The 18445-nt window shown below is 36.5% G+C and overlaps 1 protein-coding gene across 17 annotated transcripts in view; it reads right to left on the reverse strand.

The window, feature by feature from the left end:
* Positions 1 to 18445, reverse strand: part of LOC148647083 (NACHT, LRR and PYD domains-containing protein 3-like) — a 1669284-nt gene that overhangs the window by 1112561 nt on the left and 538278 nt on the right. For 11 of the 17 annotated variants that reach the window (XM_088609309.1, XM_088609304.1, XM_088609298.1 and 8 more), the window contains one exon: positions 11450 to 11623. The exons of the other annotated variants lie outside the window; for them this stretch is intronic. In XM_088609309.1, coding sequence (XP_088465435.1) covers positions 11450 to 11623 — 174 coding nt within the window. The remainder of the gene's footprint in view (positions 1 to 11449; positions 11624 to 18445) is intronic. 17 annotated transcript variants of the gene reach the window in all.

The following is an 18445-nucleotide window of genomic DNA, read 5'->3' on the forward strand; positions in this document are numbered from 1 at the left end:
TTAATTCCCTCATAACTTACAAAAGCGTGTCTCTTTAAAATCATTTTAATCTCTGTTCTACCAATGACAGTCTTATATAGAAACAGAAAACAACCAACTGAGTACACATCGCCCGGAATTTATCCGTCCCATTTACCCCATTTGGTAGTTAAAAGCTAATTGATCTGAGGATTTTTCAACAACATGCTGGGAGGCTTGTTTCAGACTCTTGGTTCTTGGTTTTTGACATTGAGTTTGTTACCAGCTCTCAATGTTTCAATCTGTTTGCATAGATCCTGACTTACCTGCCTTCTTGACCATGTCTTCAGATCTTCCGTTAAGTCTAAACATGTCTTCGAATTATCTGTTACCAAACTTTGCCTGGACTTTTACCACGAGCCTATTTCTTTTATTCAGCCTGATGATCTTGCAGCACCAGCCAATCTGCTAGCTGAATTATAAATATGCAAAAATGCCCAGCCAATGAGATACCTGCAGACTGGGGAAGACCACATGCCTGATGACATCACAACCAATCAAAACTGATTTTTCTATTTAAAAGGTGTCACATAGCCATGAGCTTTGTTTACTTTTTTCTGAGCTCACTCATCTTCCTCTCGAAACCTAAAAATCTGAAAATAATCAAATACATGACTGTTGTACCTGCTGCCAGAAAAATAACTTAAATTTGTCACACCGCAGTCATCAGCTACCACAGCAATGAACTGTATTTCCAGACAGGACTCTGATCAGCCCATTGCCAGCATAACATGAGCAAGCTGTCGCTCCTCATCATCAGGTTGGAGTCAATCACTCAGTCTGGGGTTTTTAAGCCTTTCCAGTGTTTCACTAGGTCCTCTGACATTGAGCCTGTAACCAGCTCTCAGTGATTCAATCTGTCCGTTCAGCCCGTCCTCTGTTCCTGACCTTGTGCCTGCCTCCTTGACTTTGTCTTTGGATCTGCCTTTCAGTCTGAATGTGTCTTCTGATTATTTGTTACCAAATTCTGCCTGGATTTTCACCACAAGACTATTTAATTCCTTAATCAGCCTGTTGTTCCTGCAGCTCCAGTCTAGTCTGCCAGCTGCCCTGTTGCAGCCCCTGCACATAACTCTGCCCCTGCTGCACATCCAGAGCTCAAATGTCATGAGGAAGTTGTAAGGTATTCGGGGTTGTTTAAGAACTGTCTGTATACAGATTTCCAAATGTTGTTGAGCTCTGCCCCTCCTCTGTTTTCTGTCTCCCCTCTGCCTCAGGTCTGATCCACACTGACCGAGCACCACCACACACCTCAACATGCCATGCCAGTGTGGAAACTGAGAGGCGTCTGGGTCAATAGTGTGCCCCACTGTTTGTGCTTGAAGATAGAGGAAGGAAACAGGCATCAGCCCTGTCAAGAGAACACTGGCCATTACTGTTCATGCAACATTTAGGTAACCCTGACCCAAGACTTTGCTCTTCAACTTCGATCACTATCAGAAACACACATCTGTATAAAAACAATGTATAACCGCATCTGTAAGACATTTTATTACATTTACAATCAAATGTTATGAAAAATGTAATAATATAATAAACTATTTGGTGTCTTGAACAAACAACAGTTCCAGTGTCACACCCGCTGCTATTCGCAATCCTCCACACAAACGGTCTCACCCCAATCAAGCACCATCTGGAGGCAATCCACGCAAACACCGCAGATCAGAACTATTATCCAATCAGGACAGCTCACTGGTTACCGCACCCTCCACATCCAGACATATTTAAACCCTCTCCCATTCTCATCTTGTTGCTCGGTATTGGTAGCTCCTTAGGAATGCCTTGCCTCGCTTATCTCTATCTCTAATATTACTAGCGGCCTTGAATTCAGAACCCGTTCTTCACTTCATTTCTCGTCTAGCTATTTGGCTTTGGTAGTACCGATAGCTTTCCAGTTCACATCTTTTCTGACCAGCACCAGAACTCTGCATAGGGTCCATAATACTGCATCAGCACTGCGTGCCGTTACATCTAGCTGCTGCCTACCCTGCCTGCTTCATCTTCCACTTGTTACTCAGTTGAGCCTCATTCTTCCCTGCTGTGGCACATGGATTCCTCAGCCTGATTACTGATGAGATTCACACCAAGGAAGCAGCTGCATCCTTACAAAATTAGACACTAGGATGAGAGTGGGTCCATATGCAAGTAGAATTCCCAAGACTTTTCAGCCCAAGTGAAATCTTGTTACTAGATTGCCACCTTTAATTTTCCACAATAAATGAAAGCTTGACTATCGATGTATATTCAGTGGTAGCAGCAATATCTAGGAAGTGATCTGAGTTTCTTCCTCCTTGTCCTGACTCGCAGTCAGTCACTGAATTACACCATGTGCACAAACAGGTGTAAAGTCACTTAAGGGTAGAATCCTTTTCTCTTTTGTCCCAGCGCCATAAGCACTAAATTCTCTTTAGTAAAACAACAGTATTGACTTACTGCCAAGCCAGCAGGAGACTGGCTGTGACAAATTCAATGTGTTTCCTCTCTGTGGGACATTTCAAACTCTCCACAGAATAGCCGAGCCAGAATGTTGGTTTGGATGAGTATCTGTTCAATGTTTACATCAGAAATTTCAATAATGTAACTATTTAACTACTGATGTAGCCATTCAGAATGTGTTAGAGGGGCTGCTCTTTATCATGACATGTGATTCACTGGCCCAAAATGATTGACAGGTGGCACTTGTGGTGTGTTTGATGTTAGTGAAAATGATTGCTTCATTTAATCTCTTTACTGTGCATGTTTGCATCTGCTTAATATGGAATATTAAAAAGGAATTTTACAACTAAAAGGACATTTTTGCAGCTGAGCATAAAAATAACAGGAGCATAACATCTCTGAATATCATGTACATTATGTTAGATAATATACTGTATGTATGTAGTATGTATGTAGTATACTGTAGTATACTGTATTTGCCTAATAGTGGTAGCTAAAATTAAAAAATACACAACAGTATTGCACTTTCTTCATAAACATTTTATGCATCAAAGTCTTTAACTCGGTCACTTACTGTGGTTATTTTGGAAAGGTTCCGACATGCTCATTCTGACTACAGTATATTTATATAAGTTTATATACTTTATAAAAAGCTATAATGTTTAAACCTGTTCTATGAATACTTGCTGTCGTTATTTCAACATGGACTTTTTAGAGTCTGCTTAATATAATATGAAATCGCATAACTAAAGACATTAAAACAATATTAATTTAAGGATCTAAATGCAATATATTTATATAGCTGGTAGTATTACCGTATTCCACTTTCTTTGTAAACATCTGCATCGACTTATTGACTTGTGATTACTTTGGAAACATTCTGACCTGTCTGTTTCAGCTGTCTTTCCAAGTGGTGTGTTGGACCAATGGGTTTGGAGAGCTCCTCTCCCACCAGAGGTCTGTGTTTTATTCTTGCTTATGGTAAAGGTTTTTCTTTTAACAAACAAACTCATTTAAAAAAAATAAAATCCTAAATATTATGTACACTTTACTGACTTTTTATTGTTTTATATCACAAAGTATTCAATGTTAAATTATATCAATAGAAACATGAATGAGTAAAGGTGAATACTGTCAACAGTGGGAGAAAAAAAACAGTTAAACTGGTTTAATTCAGTTCAATTAAAAATACTTTATTCTTCCAGTGGCACAATTTAATACAAGCCTTAACAACAAGTATTACAATGAAACTGTACTGTATATATTAATATTATAATCGAGAATAACAAAGTGTTATTAAAAAAACACTGAAACTGAACTATAATAATGTATCTGATCATTATTAACAATATTAATTTATTATTAATAATAAAGAATAATTTCAAACTTCTTGTATTTTTTTCAGGGTCATTTGTTTTCTCCAGTTTTCATAACCTTTGCTTTCTTATTAAAACGCCTATTTATGAGACAAGATGCTTCAGATGTCAATAACCTTGCAAACAATGAGAGGCTTCAAACCACAATGAGAGGCATTTTTGGAAACCTTAGTTTGAATAAAGCAGATCCCAGGTGTAGTGAGTTCATAACGCAAGAATTACTATTCAAAAGCTACTGCATGTATGCAAAATACCTAACCGTATAAAGTAGAATATCACAAACCCTGTGTTTAATTTGAGAAACTTTTTTTTTGTTGTTTTTACTCAGATAACAATAAACTACATATGAAATTCTTTTGACAGGAAGAAAGATGTTCTGTGTTCAATCGCTACATTTTTTTTGCATTAGTGGAAGTGTTCTGAAGTCTCTCGAAAACATAAAAAATGTACCTAATACTATATGGCATGATGGGCAGCTGATGCTTTCATTTATCTAAAGAAAATCAAAAATAAGAAACAATGACGTGTCCATGCCTAACTCAGACATTGCATGACTTTAAGAGCTATAAAAAAACAGTTTAGATCGCCTGTGGGCAAACTACGGCCCGCAGACCAGATCTGCCAGCCAGCCAGTTTTAACAGGCCCTTGAGGTCAAAAATAAATTAGTCAATATTCACCATATTCCATTTTCTTTGGTGCTGTTTTTTCTTACATTTCATTATTCATGCTGTTAGATGGCGCACAAACGTTTTACCACACTGATTCCAAATTGTGCATTGCACCACCTAGGGGAGATGCCATTGTCGGTCAGGGGCATCTCAGGTATCGCCAGACAAAAATTTTATTACGAGCAAAACCAGCTGCTCGTGCACACAGAATGTGCAAGTCGCACTATCTAGCTAGATTATGTCACATGACACTGGCCACAAGTGTTTCATGTTTATGAGTGGACATTTAGTGAGTTTTTTGTTACATGATCACAATTGAGAGATTTTTATATTGTGAGTAAAAAACGTGAAGAACATGAAGCCTAGTTCTAAAGAGAAACAGAAATGCAAGTACAGAAAGTATGACGACAGTGTTTTTGAATTTCGGTTTCACATGCACAATTGTGGACACTAAAGAATGTCCTCAATGTGTTGTCTGCCTTAAAGTGTTGGCTGTTGAGAGCATGCTCCCCAATAAATTAAAGCATCAATTGGAAACTATTCACAGTAGTTTAATAAGGAAGCATCGTGAGTATTTTTCGTGCAAGTTTAATGACTGAACAAAAAGCTGCTTTTTCTAACCAAACCACAGTTCCCAGGAAAGTTCTTTTATCATCATACAAAATAGCGTACCAAGTAGCACAATGCAAAAAATCTCATACTATTAAAGTACCAAGGAATAAACAACAGAGCTCTTTGAATTCTGCTTCCCTTTGCAATATCCTGTCTTTGTGAAGCTGGGTTTTCAGCACTTGCGGTTATCAAATCCAAGTTCAGATCAAGTGTTGAGAAGGAGATACACGTTGCCATTCCAAAAATGCTACCCAGTATGCTACCAATTCTTTGGTGAATTATGTTAACATAATTTATTAAACAAGCCCACTTAGCCATTAAGAGGCACAAACAAAAATAAATTGTATTTCTCTTTTTTAAAAAAACATTGATGTTAGATGTTTTTATTTAGTCATTTTACCAAGATGTTGACTATTTTTTTTCAAATTGCTTGCACATTCAAATAATTTCAATAAAATGTGTTGCCAAGTATTTTTACTATTTTGATCAAGTCTATTGGTTTTGAAAATGATTAAAACTAATAAAAATTGGATCAACCTTGTTTTTATTTTGACCCATCATTTCCTTTCAAATGTATAATATTTTGTAAAGTATTGCACTGCCATAGAACTTATTTTTGACACAGGGGAGGCATGTTGAAAATATGACAGGTCAAGGGTGGTATTGACCCAAAACATTTGGGAACCCCTGCTTTACCAATTTGATTCACCAGTTTGAGTGGGTCCATCGTACTGTGAGGGAATCTGCGAAAAAATAAGTGGATTGAAGAAGCAGAAAGTTGACAGTGAATGAAGAGCGTGCATATAAAATTGCTAAATAAAGCAAGCTGCTCTCTGAAGGGGAGCTTTTGAAAGAGTGTATGATAGAAACCATAGATATTCTTTGTCCAGAGAGCAAGAACAAATTTGAGAAAATAAGTTTATCAAAATAAAAAATAAGTGAAGACTTGGCTTGTGTGTTGAATGTCAAGTTTTATTCAGTTTTTATTTTTTTATATTTAAAATATTTTTTTCTCTCAGGCTATCTGTAACAGCAGTGTGAAGTGGCCCGCTATACAGTTTCAAAATTTTATGTGGCCCTTGGGCCAAAAAAGTTTGCCCACACCTGGTTTAGATAGTTAAAAAAATACTTCTTCGTTATCAGCTTAGAATCTTTGTGTATGCTGTAAGTTTTTGTTTAATTTTTAAATGTTTTAAACACTTTATTTTTGTTAACATAACACGTACGGGAAAATCACTTTCTCCTGTCTTCCTGTGGTGTGAAGCAGATCAGCAGGTCGCGGAGAAAGTAGCGCCCCGCCCACTGAGCTCCTTCAGAGAAGATTCGGCACTGAGAGAGGGAGGAGGTATGGAGCTCAGCGAGACAGAATGAGCCATCTGCAGCCTGGAGTGCTTACAGCACCGAGTGCATCTGCCTAAAATTAATCAAGCAACGTAAATAATTTCTTGGCATTTAATTGGCATTAAAATAGCTTTCTCACCATTTATTTTTATTTTTGAAACCATCGTTAAACAAAGAAGGTGCTTTTTGTACTTCCTTGTGACATTACACATGGCAAAACTATACATTTAAATAGAATTTAATACATTTTAGAACAGTTTCATTTATACAAATACCACAAGCGATTCTCGATTGTATTTCTGAATACGTCACACTTAGTTCAATTTTTCATATACATCTAAATAAGAACATCAGGTGTTAGCATGAACTATTAGTAATCAATAATTAATATGAACAATTTCAATGTAATAAATTGCTGCCCCTTTTCCACATCTTGAAAAAAATATTAATTTACAAGACTTTGTTCAAATATACATTAAATCTGACTATCAGAAAATATGTAAAATACAAAATTTAAAAATAAAGAAAAATGAGGACAAAATATAATACGGTAAAATATAATTTAAAATATTTTTCTAATTATTACCTAAAGAATTACCTAGAATTACCTAAAGAATAGGGATGGACACTGGTTAGCATGCTTTTTGTATCTTTTTTCAGAAATACAACAGGAGCACCAGAAGTCTCCGTGGCTTTCAAAATTAAATTATCATGGGTTTCCTCAGGTGACCTGATTTCCTCTCGTAGTCCAAACATACTGGCAGGTTAATAGGCTTCTGGATAAATTGGCCCTGGTTTGAATGTGTGTGTTTGTGTTGTGTGTCTGCCCTGTGATGGACTGGTGTTATGTCCAGGGTGTATCCTGCCTTGCGCCTCTTATTGTTGGGATAGGCTCCAGCTCCCCTCTACTGGATAAAGAGATTAGAAAATGGATGGAACTAAAGGCACTGTGTAACTATACACAGTTTTAGAAACCCACTATGAGATAGCAGCAGTTACTGAGGATACATTTTAAAGTGATGACATAGGGAAATAGCTTTTCCACCTCTCTGGCACATCAGTATCCACAGGCTATTTAAGCAAATTGCCTCTAAATATGAACATCTTAAGATGCTGGCTCCGTGGATCATTTGCATCTAACACACAGTTCAATGCTAGCTACTGTACTACACAAAATCTAAAATATATTTATGTTTAACACGTTTTGATTAATTTATTATTAAAATATGCATGTTCAAATGTTCTTTTGTAACACACAGCTATCTGTGATTGTTTTATATATTTAAGCTTTTGCAAGTGTTTGTGCATTCCTTTTCTGCGCTACTGTATGTCTGGATCAGGTGCAACATGGACATACAGAAGAACCAGCAGTACCTTTCTACTGGAAAAACTGAAAATACATGTTCAACCCCATTAGTAACAGCTGAACCCAGAGTGAACCCGGGTTATACAGTCAGTGTACACAGTCAGTCTAAATCCACATCCCTGCAGTGATGCCTTCATATAGACAAACTGTTCATACACATTCATTCACTCTACATACAGAAAGAGACTTATTACTGAAATTGTATGAGGGAGCAGAGCCTATCCCAGCAATCCATGGGCACAAGACAGGGTACAATCGGGACGGGACTCCAGTCCATCACAGGACACATACTCACACCAGATTTAATTTTCCCAGAAGCCCATTAATCTACCAACATGATTGTGGGAGGAAGCTGGAGTACCTGGTGGAAACACATGTAAACATGAAGAGAATATAAAAACCTCATGCAGATACAGTAGCATCCCAGAACTGAATCCAGGGACCCAGTGCTGTTGGGCAGCAATACTAACCAGTGTGCTAGCATGCCGTCTTCCTAGGAATTAACTACACAAAATTAAGACTTGCATGTACGCAATATACAATTTTATTAAGACAAAATGTGCATGGCAAACCAACAGAACTAATTATATATTTAAGAGACAATCTTTTTTAATTCTAGAGATTAGAAACAAACTCATACTTATCCAATTACACACTGTCCAGACCCAGAACAGGAGAGAGACCTGTCTCTACCTTCCACATATACTAGAGCACAATGGAAACACAGCCCTTCACACAGTCTGCTCAGAGGGGTTTGATCAGCAGGTCTGCAGTCTGTGGTGTTTGATGAACATCTGGAGGAGTTTGTTCTGTCTCTTTAAAGACAAGGAATTTTGCCACCTTGCTCCATTAAGGAATCGTCTTCAATGTTTAGCTGGTACATCCCCATGTTCTGTAAGAACAAAAAAACACAATGAGGGGATCTAAAAATTGAACTCTTGCAAATTGTCATTGTTTTATTATTATTGTTATTTATTTAAAGATTCAATTCAACTTTATTGTCATTAAACTTACACAGGTGCATAGTATAATGAAAAGTGTTTCTCATTAGTCACTAAGGTGCATTATATAAATAGGACAGAAGATAAGACAATAGACAGTAACACAATACCAATAACAGTAACATGTACAGTGCCTGTAATCGCAGCAAAAGGTGAGGGGAATAATTTTGCACGCCCCACTTTTCATTTTTTTATTAGTTAAAAAAGTTTCAAAAATCCAATAGATTTCGTTCCACTTCACAATTGTGTCCCACTTGTTGGTGATTCTTCACATAAAATAAAAAATTTATATCTTTATGTTTGAAGCCTGAAATGTGGCAAAAGGTTGAAAAGTTCAAGGGGGCCGAATACTTTCGCAAGGCACTGTAATAACATAACATAAATAACATGTAATCAAGTAATCAAAACTGTGCAAAATTCCGCAAACAGAGAAAATATAACAGGACAAAAACAGTGCAAGGTAATTCTTGGAACAGTGCAAAAATAGTATGGTTAAAAATAGTATGGTTAATTAATAAATATTAAATATTATTACGACCAGTACAGTTTTATGGGCGTTAGGAGAGATCATAGTATGGTATGGGGGCGTCACCAACTTTACAACGCTGGGGAAGAAGCTATTTTGGAGTCTAGTTGTGTGTGACTGGAGATTTGTGCATGACAGTGTTTATGGCTAATAATATTAATGCTTAAATCATATTATATTATGTCAGATTACATGTATTCAGAAGCCATTGTCACAATTCTTCCAACGGACACTAAAGCCAGGGACTGGAGAAATGGAAATGTAGTGCCAATCCACGTGATGGATAACAAAACTGAACCAAGCAATTATAGACCAATACAGTCTGACTTTTATTACATGGAAGGTCAAATTATAAAAACTAAACTAGAGAACTACATACTGTACCAAATTAGTTGGATTAGCAAACACTGTGGAATAATCAAACAAAATTAAAAAAAAAAACATTATATAGAAATTAATTGACAAACACCTGGCAGATTGTGTTTGTTTGTTGTTATGTTTGGCAGATACTGTTGTGAAAAGAATGATTGAGCCAGATGGACAATAGACAAGAGAAAGAAAGGGACAAAGTAAAATATGAGCAATAGAGTGAGGAGCAAGATTAAACATGTCAGACAAGGAAATGAGACGGGAAGCTTTTCTTACAAGAACGAGTATCTTATATTTCTCATCACGGTTTTATTACTGGGCAAGGTGAGACACACTGAGATGAGGAGGACTTTAGAAAGATGTGTCTGAGTGTGTAGCTCTGTGTGGAACTAAATCCCACTTGCTCCCAATCAAAATCATGATCCCACCTGCAGTATTGGTCCACACCTCACTAGGATCTAAAAGGGGAACTGCAGTCCTAAATTCTTAGACTGGGTTTTAAATATCCGTAACAAAATAAACTGATAGTATCTCAAAATTTATCATTTCAAATTAAGTACACAATCATGAACTCTGTGGAAATACTGCGTGGTTGCCATGTTGTTGAAGGCAGATGAGAATCAGCTGGTCTCACCAAGGGCGAGAGCAAGATTTTGTGCAAATTGCACCATAAACCCAGCCCTTCCTGCTCACTAGTCGCTGCAAGTGAACAAGAAATGAAATGAAAATAAATGAGTATGTTTTAGTTGATTGGCAGGTTTCCTTTTTTGCAATACTTAAAAGAATCTAAAACGTGTTGTCTTGTATGTGTCAGTCTCATTAAAATATTTAGAATTAACATAGTAGCAAAATTTCCTTGGTCTAAAGCATGCCTTATTCTGAATCACAGACAATGATGGCAATATGGCACTACACATACATTGACACTTCATCTGTTTTGTGATATAAATTGGAGATTGTTATGATACGGTATCTTGTACTTGGTAGTTTCCTTATGATTTGAAATGCACTCATCATTGCAGATTCATTATAATCCCAAAATGTAAAAAAAGCATCACAGTTCCACTTTAATATACAGATCCAGCCATTAAAAAGCGCAGAGTATGTTGCGTCAAAACATGGTGGGCGTGGCGCATCATACTGCATGCAAATTAAAATATGATAATAGCATCCGGAAGAACCTTGAGATTAACAAATTGATAAGTATTGCAAATCTAACTCACTTCCATAGCTACTTCCTTTCAGATGTATATAAAATATCATAAAAAAGGGAGGAATATAAGAGATAAGGGTAAGATTCAAATGGAAAGGGAGGCTGGCACTCCCATAGCAACTGAAGAATCTAAAAACATTAAAATCTGCATAAATCCACTAATTCACCTTCCTGGAGAGAATCACTAGAAACTGGTTAAAGCTGGACAGACCTAGTGTTCAAATCTAGAATCACTTTCAAGAAGAAAATTACCTACAGAATTAAAAATCTACAACATATACAGTATATATTTTAACAATTGGGAAAGGTTGTGTTTTGAGCCTCTCAGTAATCATATGTTTACAAAGAGCCCAAAGACAAGAACTTGTATAAAATTAGACAAAGAATACTTTTATATGTCACCCTTCTTTTTTGTTTTGTATTTTCTATTTGTTACATTTTGATGCATGTGAAAAATGGAATGCTGTGAGTCTTAACATATCTAAATAAAACAATACAAATAAATCACCAGTGTTCACTTACTGCAGTGTTGTTAATTTACAGTTGGGATCCCTCTGAGCTGCAGACAGCAGTTTCACTCCTGAATCCCCCAGGTTATTCTTACTCAGATCCAGCTCTCTCAGACTGGAGTGTTGAGACTGAAGAACAGAGGCCAGATCTTCACAACATCTCTCTGTTAGTTCACAGCTCCTCATCCTGCAGACAAAAAGACAGGAGCACAGCTGAACATCTGCACAGCTCATCCACATCCTTCTTTCCAAGTCTTCACTACAACACTCAGCTCAGCAGTAATATAAAACATCATGGCATTATCCATCTCAGAGTGTCCATGGATGAGGGTGATGAAGATAACTGCTGCATCAAATTTTGGGCTGCAGAAAGAAGAAGAAAGATTAGAAAAAACTGCCAGGAAGGGAGACAGTGGGAAACAGGGAGACACATGAAGCTACAATGGTTGGAATAGGGAAATAGAATGAGAGAGACTTTGACTTTTAACCATAATAGAAATTGCTTCACATTTTATGGCGTTTTGTTAAAGTTATAGCTTTGGTTGTTATTCTTCACATGGTTGAATTCATACAAAATGTAAATTAACAACACTAGAGAAAGAGAACTGGAGATTTTGATTGTTATTTGAAGATGTGTTGAGGAAAACAACATTCTCTTTTGAAGAAAATAAACAATTTAAACAAAAACAAGCAAGGTTATAACTATAACAACACATAATCAAAATGTGAAGCAATAAACAATCTCAATCATAATTTGGCAGAGGAATCGACCGTGTGACTGCATCCACTTTGTATGAGTCATGAAACTGAACTTCAGTACAAAACAGCAGGTCAAGAGAGAGTAAGTCTGTATGAACCAGAATTCTGCCTCAGACTTTGCCACAGGGGAAATCTTTCCATCTGTAGAGATCCATCTGTACATTTCATTTGAATAACATTAATATTAATACAGTTGGACTCCATTGTCAATAGAGTACTATACAGATGCAGCCATTCAAAATGGGTGGGGTATTTCGCGGCATACCCCGGTGGGCGTGTCGCGGTGTCACGCGGTGTCACGCAGTATCACACGGTTAATCGTGCGTCATTTGACGTCATGCCGGAAACTATCCGGCGTCACCTTGTAAAACCGCCAGGGGGAGCTTAACCTCTCATGTACAGCATTTGAGCTTTTAATTTTGAACTGTGTATTACAGCATGTTAATCATCAGTCATTAAAATGTTGGTATATTTTATGAAAGCAAGATTGCTCAGTTGGACAAAAGTACACAACCTACCTTTATCAGAAATATTTATGCTTCAAAGCCTTTACCGAAGATATTACTAATAGTATTAATAATGGATGACTTTGGACAAGCTGTATACTCAAAGTATAATTTCTTTAGCACATTTGTACAAGCACTTGGAATCTGTCCAAGCCATACTTTGTCAGGCATTTTGTTTTACTTCAACGGGCATAAAAACTTCCTTGCTTTTAACAGGGCGTTTCATAATTTCTAACTACGAAAATGATTTAAAATGCGACACTTATCATTCAACTAGAGCTCAAAATATCACAAGGATCCTCAAGAGCACAGCAAAGACTGTATTAAAAGATACTTGTATGTATCAACGCTTTGTTTTCCGTATACCAGATTTTATGGAACCATTTCAGTAAGTGTAAACTCAAAGTATTGCCCTGGTCAACATTCTTTTTTTCATTGACCGTCTTTGTAAAAGTAACACCACAGCATTTCGCAATCACGCATTTGTTTCCAATCATGCAAAGTACAGTAATTTTTGAGAATCTCCGATTCACCTTGCCTTTCACATGCTCATAAAAGAGATTGATTTAGGAACATAAACATATTACCGTAGGAAAACTGTACTGTATACAGTATGTATATGTATATTTAATGTCTTAACTGTCCCCTTTTAAGTATTGAATATTCATGTGGAATTTTACCACTGAAGGGAAATCTTAGCTGAGCATAAAAAGAATAGGAGCATACTGCAACGCGTGTTAAGGCCATAAACGATATTAATTTTGGAACATAAACATACAGTATATGGCTGGTCTCGGTACTTTAAAGAAAACATACACGAAACATGGTTTCATTATGACCAGAATCGGTCTTGAGATATTTTTAACTTGATTTACAGTATTTGGGGGGTATGTCTTAACACCGATACTACAGTACGTAAATACTGCTCACGTATATGTTTCTAGGTTTATATTATGCATTTCATACGGTCAAATTACTTTTGAGCAACTAATAAGAAGCGCGAAACGGTATGCCCAGGGCGTTTTAGTTTCGTTTTGTGCTGGGACTCTGCTTTAACAATGTCGCCGTGGATTGATTAGAGATATCAAGTACATACAAGTCATTTTTTAAATGTTGTAGTTCATCTTGTAAAAATGTTACGAGTACATCATCTATCAACAATTACACAGGTTCTGTTTCCATATTGCGGATTTTGGTTACGTAATATTATTTTCTAAATTTCACGTTGTGAATATATGATTTGGGCAAACAGAGCCGCAAAGAAGTACATTATGGGTTGTTGTTTTTTTTTTTGCAGTTTTATCTAGAACAAGCGATGCTTAAACCTTTGTCTGATTCTTGTGAAACTATCCACACGACAGTTACAGTACCTAGGAGTTGACTTCAGTAATGTCACTGATGGGATGTTTCTAAAAATCCATCCTCTGTAAAACGTCTTCTCTAGTTGTCCTGCATATGTATTCGCTAATGAAGCTGTGTGTTCTGAGCCTGGATCTCTACATTTCTGTATGAACCAGCTTAGAGGGCTAAAGACAGCTTGTGTTTAAATTGAGTGTAAGGCAATTTATGCTTCTAAAGTCATGGTCAGCATTTATTATTGTACTGTGCTGTAAACTTGTTCTGTGCCTAGTCACATTATTTTATAGCGTTTTTATAGTGTTATCAAATCTGGTGGCACTGTGTGTTAGTTTCCTGACTCCCATGTCACATGGTCTGTGATTGAATCTCATGGAACTACGACTTTATTTTTTAACAAACATTTCTTTGAAAAAATGAAACGTTTCCCTGGGTCAGAGATTAAATAAAACCTCACTCGCACCAAACAAATTTATATTTCTAAATATCACAACATGATCGAATTTAAGTCTTTTTAATAACAATGAATAGTCACCTATGCGTTACAAAATAAACATTTATATTGATTTGAATCGTAAACGCGTGTTTAAATATATGTGTTTAAAGGCGATATACTGTATAAAAGCGCTGATTCTTATGGAGTGTGTTCCGCCGCGGATTCAAAAAAATAATTTTTTTTAATCGCGTATCTAAGGAAAATTGCAGTATAACTTTGTTCATGCACAAACAGTGGCAAGTTACATTATAATTTGGGTGTCTCCTCTTGCCATAAAGCTCTAAATTGCATTTTGAGTGTGGTTTTTGACTTTTTCTAAATTGCAACCCATAAATAAAGCTGATAAAGCTTAGACTAACTGTATTCTAAACTGTATTACAACAGCACATTGGACAATGCAACGTAAATTGCAAAAATGCAATGGAATCTGTCCAAGCCCTCCTACGAAAATTATTTAAACTGCGACACAGATCATTCATCTCTAAATAAACTTTATTTTATATAGTGTTTTAAGCGAATAGGTAATTAGATTGCTCATAAACCTAATCGCTTTTTCTACATAAACACAGCGTGATTGCTCTCTGAAAATGCTTTTCCTTTATATTTAGGCTCAGATTTCAACTATAGATCGTATTATTATAAACTTTCTTGGAAAAATGTCTTTTATGTAAACCATGTTTGCTATTAATTCATTTAGGGCTAAAATACGTTCATTGTCTTCCAATCGAGTCGAGTTGACATTGGAAGCTTGCCACTCCAGGACTGTTACACCAACGCATTAGCATGTTAAAGCGATTTCATTGAGGAGCCCAGCTACCAGTTAACACTGTACTTTCTACTTTGAAAATACCTGTGAAATCGGTTTAATTCGTCACAGCCAGCACTCCGGCAGAGAGGGGGTTGTACTCGTAAAGTTGAAGCAGGCGAGATTTTCAGCGAAAGACACCCCCCCCCCCCCCCTCAAAAGCCCAGTAAACAGTAATGCTTTATGTTGAAAATTGAGGTGGATCTTGTTTATGATAAAGAGGATAAACTGGGACGGGAGGAGGGTTTGGTTTTGCATAAGGGGTGGGATTATGATACTTGGAGGAATTTGCGAGAGTATAATGGTTTGATATATTTGATTTTGTATTGTGGTCGTTATCTATGTTTTTGGTTGGTATTATGTTTATATGGTTGTTTTTGTTGGTTGGTTGTTATTATGGTTTTTAATAATACGATCTATAGTTGAAATCAGAGCCTAAATAAAAAGAAAAAGCAAGTGATTAGGTTTATGAGCAATCTAATTACTTATTCGTTTAAAACGCTATATAAAATAAAGTTTGTTATTAATTTGCTGGACAGAGCGGTGAACATTATTATGCATAAGACAAAGATAACGATCCTGATCAGTTTAGAAATCTGTGTACGCTGTAAGGTTTTTACTTCTTAAACTTTTAAAATACACGTTTCGAATAGAAAGAAATCCTCTTCCTGGTACAGTCGCATGAAGAGAGAGGCGATACAGCCCTACACAGCCCTGTCGCAGTACACCAATATAATCATATCGTTATTAAATTCTTTAGATACGCGATTCCATATTATATTAGCAGAAAAGCTTAAAACTACCACTTTTTCACACGCTATTTCACGTTAGTTAAATTTACGTTATTTATATATTATATATTTATATTACGCTGGGCAAACGTCCCGAGATCGAATTCTTCCGCGACGGGGGTACCTTTAAAGCGGAGACGACGGCACCGAAAATTTTTGGCGCGCCCTCTCTTTAAAGCCCTGGCCAAATACGAAGACAGTACGTACAGTTATAATTCAAACGGAATTAAAAACTACACATCCCAGTTACCATGGTGGTGCTTGTGATCATTGCGTTTAACCAACGAAACAGGGCGAAAAATCAGTCACATGACTTTGGGGCAGAGTTTCGAAAGCTTAACCTATCAGCAACAAAGCGAAATTTACACGATAGGCTACCTCAAACTGTCAGTTACACGACTGTGTATGTCGCTTAAGCCACTCCTATTTGGCATTTTAGTTATGGAGGCGAGAAGACGCCCCCCCCCTCCCCTCTCTGGGTGTCTGATTTGCCGCCATGTTTAACTGTCCGTGTCCGAATCGCAGTAGCTACGCGTATGAAATAAAGTTCATCCCAGCTACAAAACATATATATTTTTGTGGTAAGAGGGCGCAAAACATCAGTATTTACTGCTATTTATTACTGTACGATTTATAGTTGAAATCTGAGCCTAGATATAAAGTTAGATATAAAGTTAAAATCTCGACAAAGCAATGTAGGAAATACAGAGAAAAGAAATCCTTTCTGACATCTAAAATCAGTTTCGATCAAGGTCTCTAAAACGAACAAGAAAAAGAGGATTTTCGGAGGACAATTACGCTGTGTTTATATAGGATAAGTGATCTATGAGCAATCTAATTTCTTGCTCGTTTAAAACAGTGAAATGTCAGCTGCAAAAGATCGCACCAGAAACAGCACTCTCTCTGCCTGTCATAGACGTTCAGGAAAGGCTGAATGAAGTCATGTTAAGAACAATAATTCGGTGATCAATAATAACAGTTGTAGGACAAGAAACAAAAGATAATGAAAACTTCTTTAGGCTAAAACTCAAGTTCATTCTACAAATTAAGGCAAATGAAAATTCAGGATGTTAAAGTGCTAGAGGTGTAAAAAATACAAAAATGCACATGAGTAAAAAGTTTTAGAAATGGAGCAGGTGTTGCTTTGAAATAAGCAAACAGAAAAAAAGCCATGACTAAAGTGCAGAAGAGGGATGCAGGAACACTTGCTTAGATATACAAAACAAATCACAAAAAGGTGTATGTTACAAAAGAACATGCAAACATGTTCATCATGTACATCAATTTCCCTTCACGATCAATAAAGTCTTATCTATAAACATGAAACAGAGTGAGGAATCAGAAAATTAGCATGCATAAAAAACAGCAATTCTGTCAATAAGCCCTAAATGAATTAATAGCAACCATGGTTTCATGGAGGGCTTCTCAGATAGTTGGGCATTCAGGTAGATTGCCAGGTGAAAGGATTTGTAAACATACTTTGTTAAAGCAAGTCAGTTTTTTCTGCAACACATAAAAGACATTTTTCCAAGAAAGTTTAGCCTTTGTCACTAATGAAACCACTAAATAAAGACATAAATATAGAAATCTTAAGATTTTGTTATTCAATGTTGGTAGCAGGATGAACTGTGCTAAGTGTATATTTTGTCGCAGCTTTGCTGCAAGATGTTAACAGTGAAAAAAGGTATTTAGAAATGAGTTATTTCAAGAAGAAAATGTTCAGAATAATTGCAAATCTAGCAGGATAGAGAAAGCACAGAAAACAGGCAGTTAGATTGATCAGATTAGTATGAAAAGTTATTTAGCAAAGGGAATGAGAAGAGTGACAAACTAGTATGCTTTAGATCTTTTTATCTGGACCAGGGAAAACTGATCATGTTTCTCTATAACAATAATAAAAAACTTTATTTTATATATCAGCTTTAAAAGTGGCATCTCAAAGCAATACAGTAGATATAAAAACAGATAAAAGGACCACAGATTACAAAGTAAATACATATAAGAAAGACAAGCAGTTAGAGGTGCTACCAAAATTAGAAAATGAAGCACATACAGACACTAAGTCTTCTGAAAAGAAAGGTTCTGAGGTTAGATTTAAATGCACTCAGGGTACGTGACTGATATCACTGGGAATACAAATTGAGAGCTCTGGGGTGCAGCTAGAGAAGACCCTGTCACCCACAGAATGTAGATGTTCTTGAGGACAGCTAGAAGACCAGAGTCAGACGGACAAAGGTGGGGAGTAGACAGATAATAAGCCATATACTGTAGGTACTGAATGAGGATGAGGATTTTG

Source organism: Lepisosteus platostomus, chromosome 16 (assembly GCF_059453375.1).
Source record: "Lepisosteus platostomus isolate fLepPlt1 chromosome 16, fLepPlt1.hap1, whole genome shotgun sequence".
NCBI lineage: Eukaryota > Metazoa > Chordata > Actinopteri > Semionotiformes > Lepisosteidae > Lepisosteus > Lepisosteus platostomus.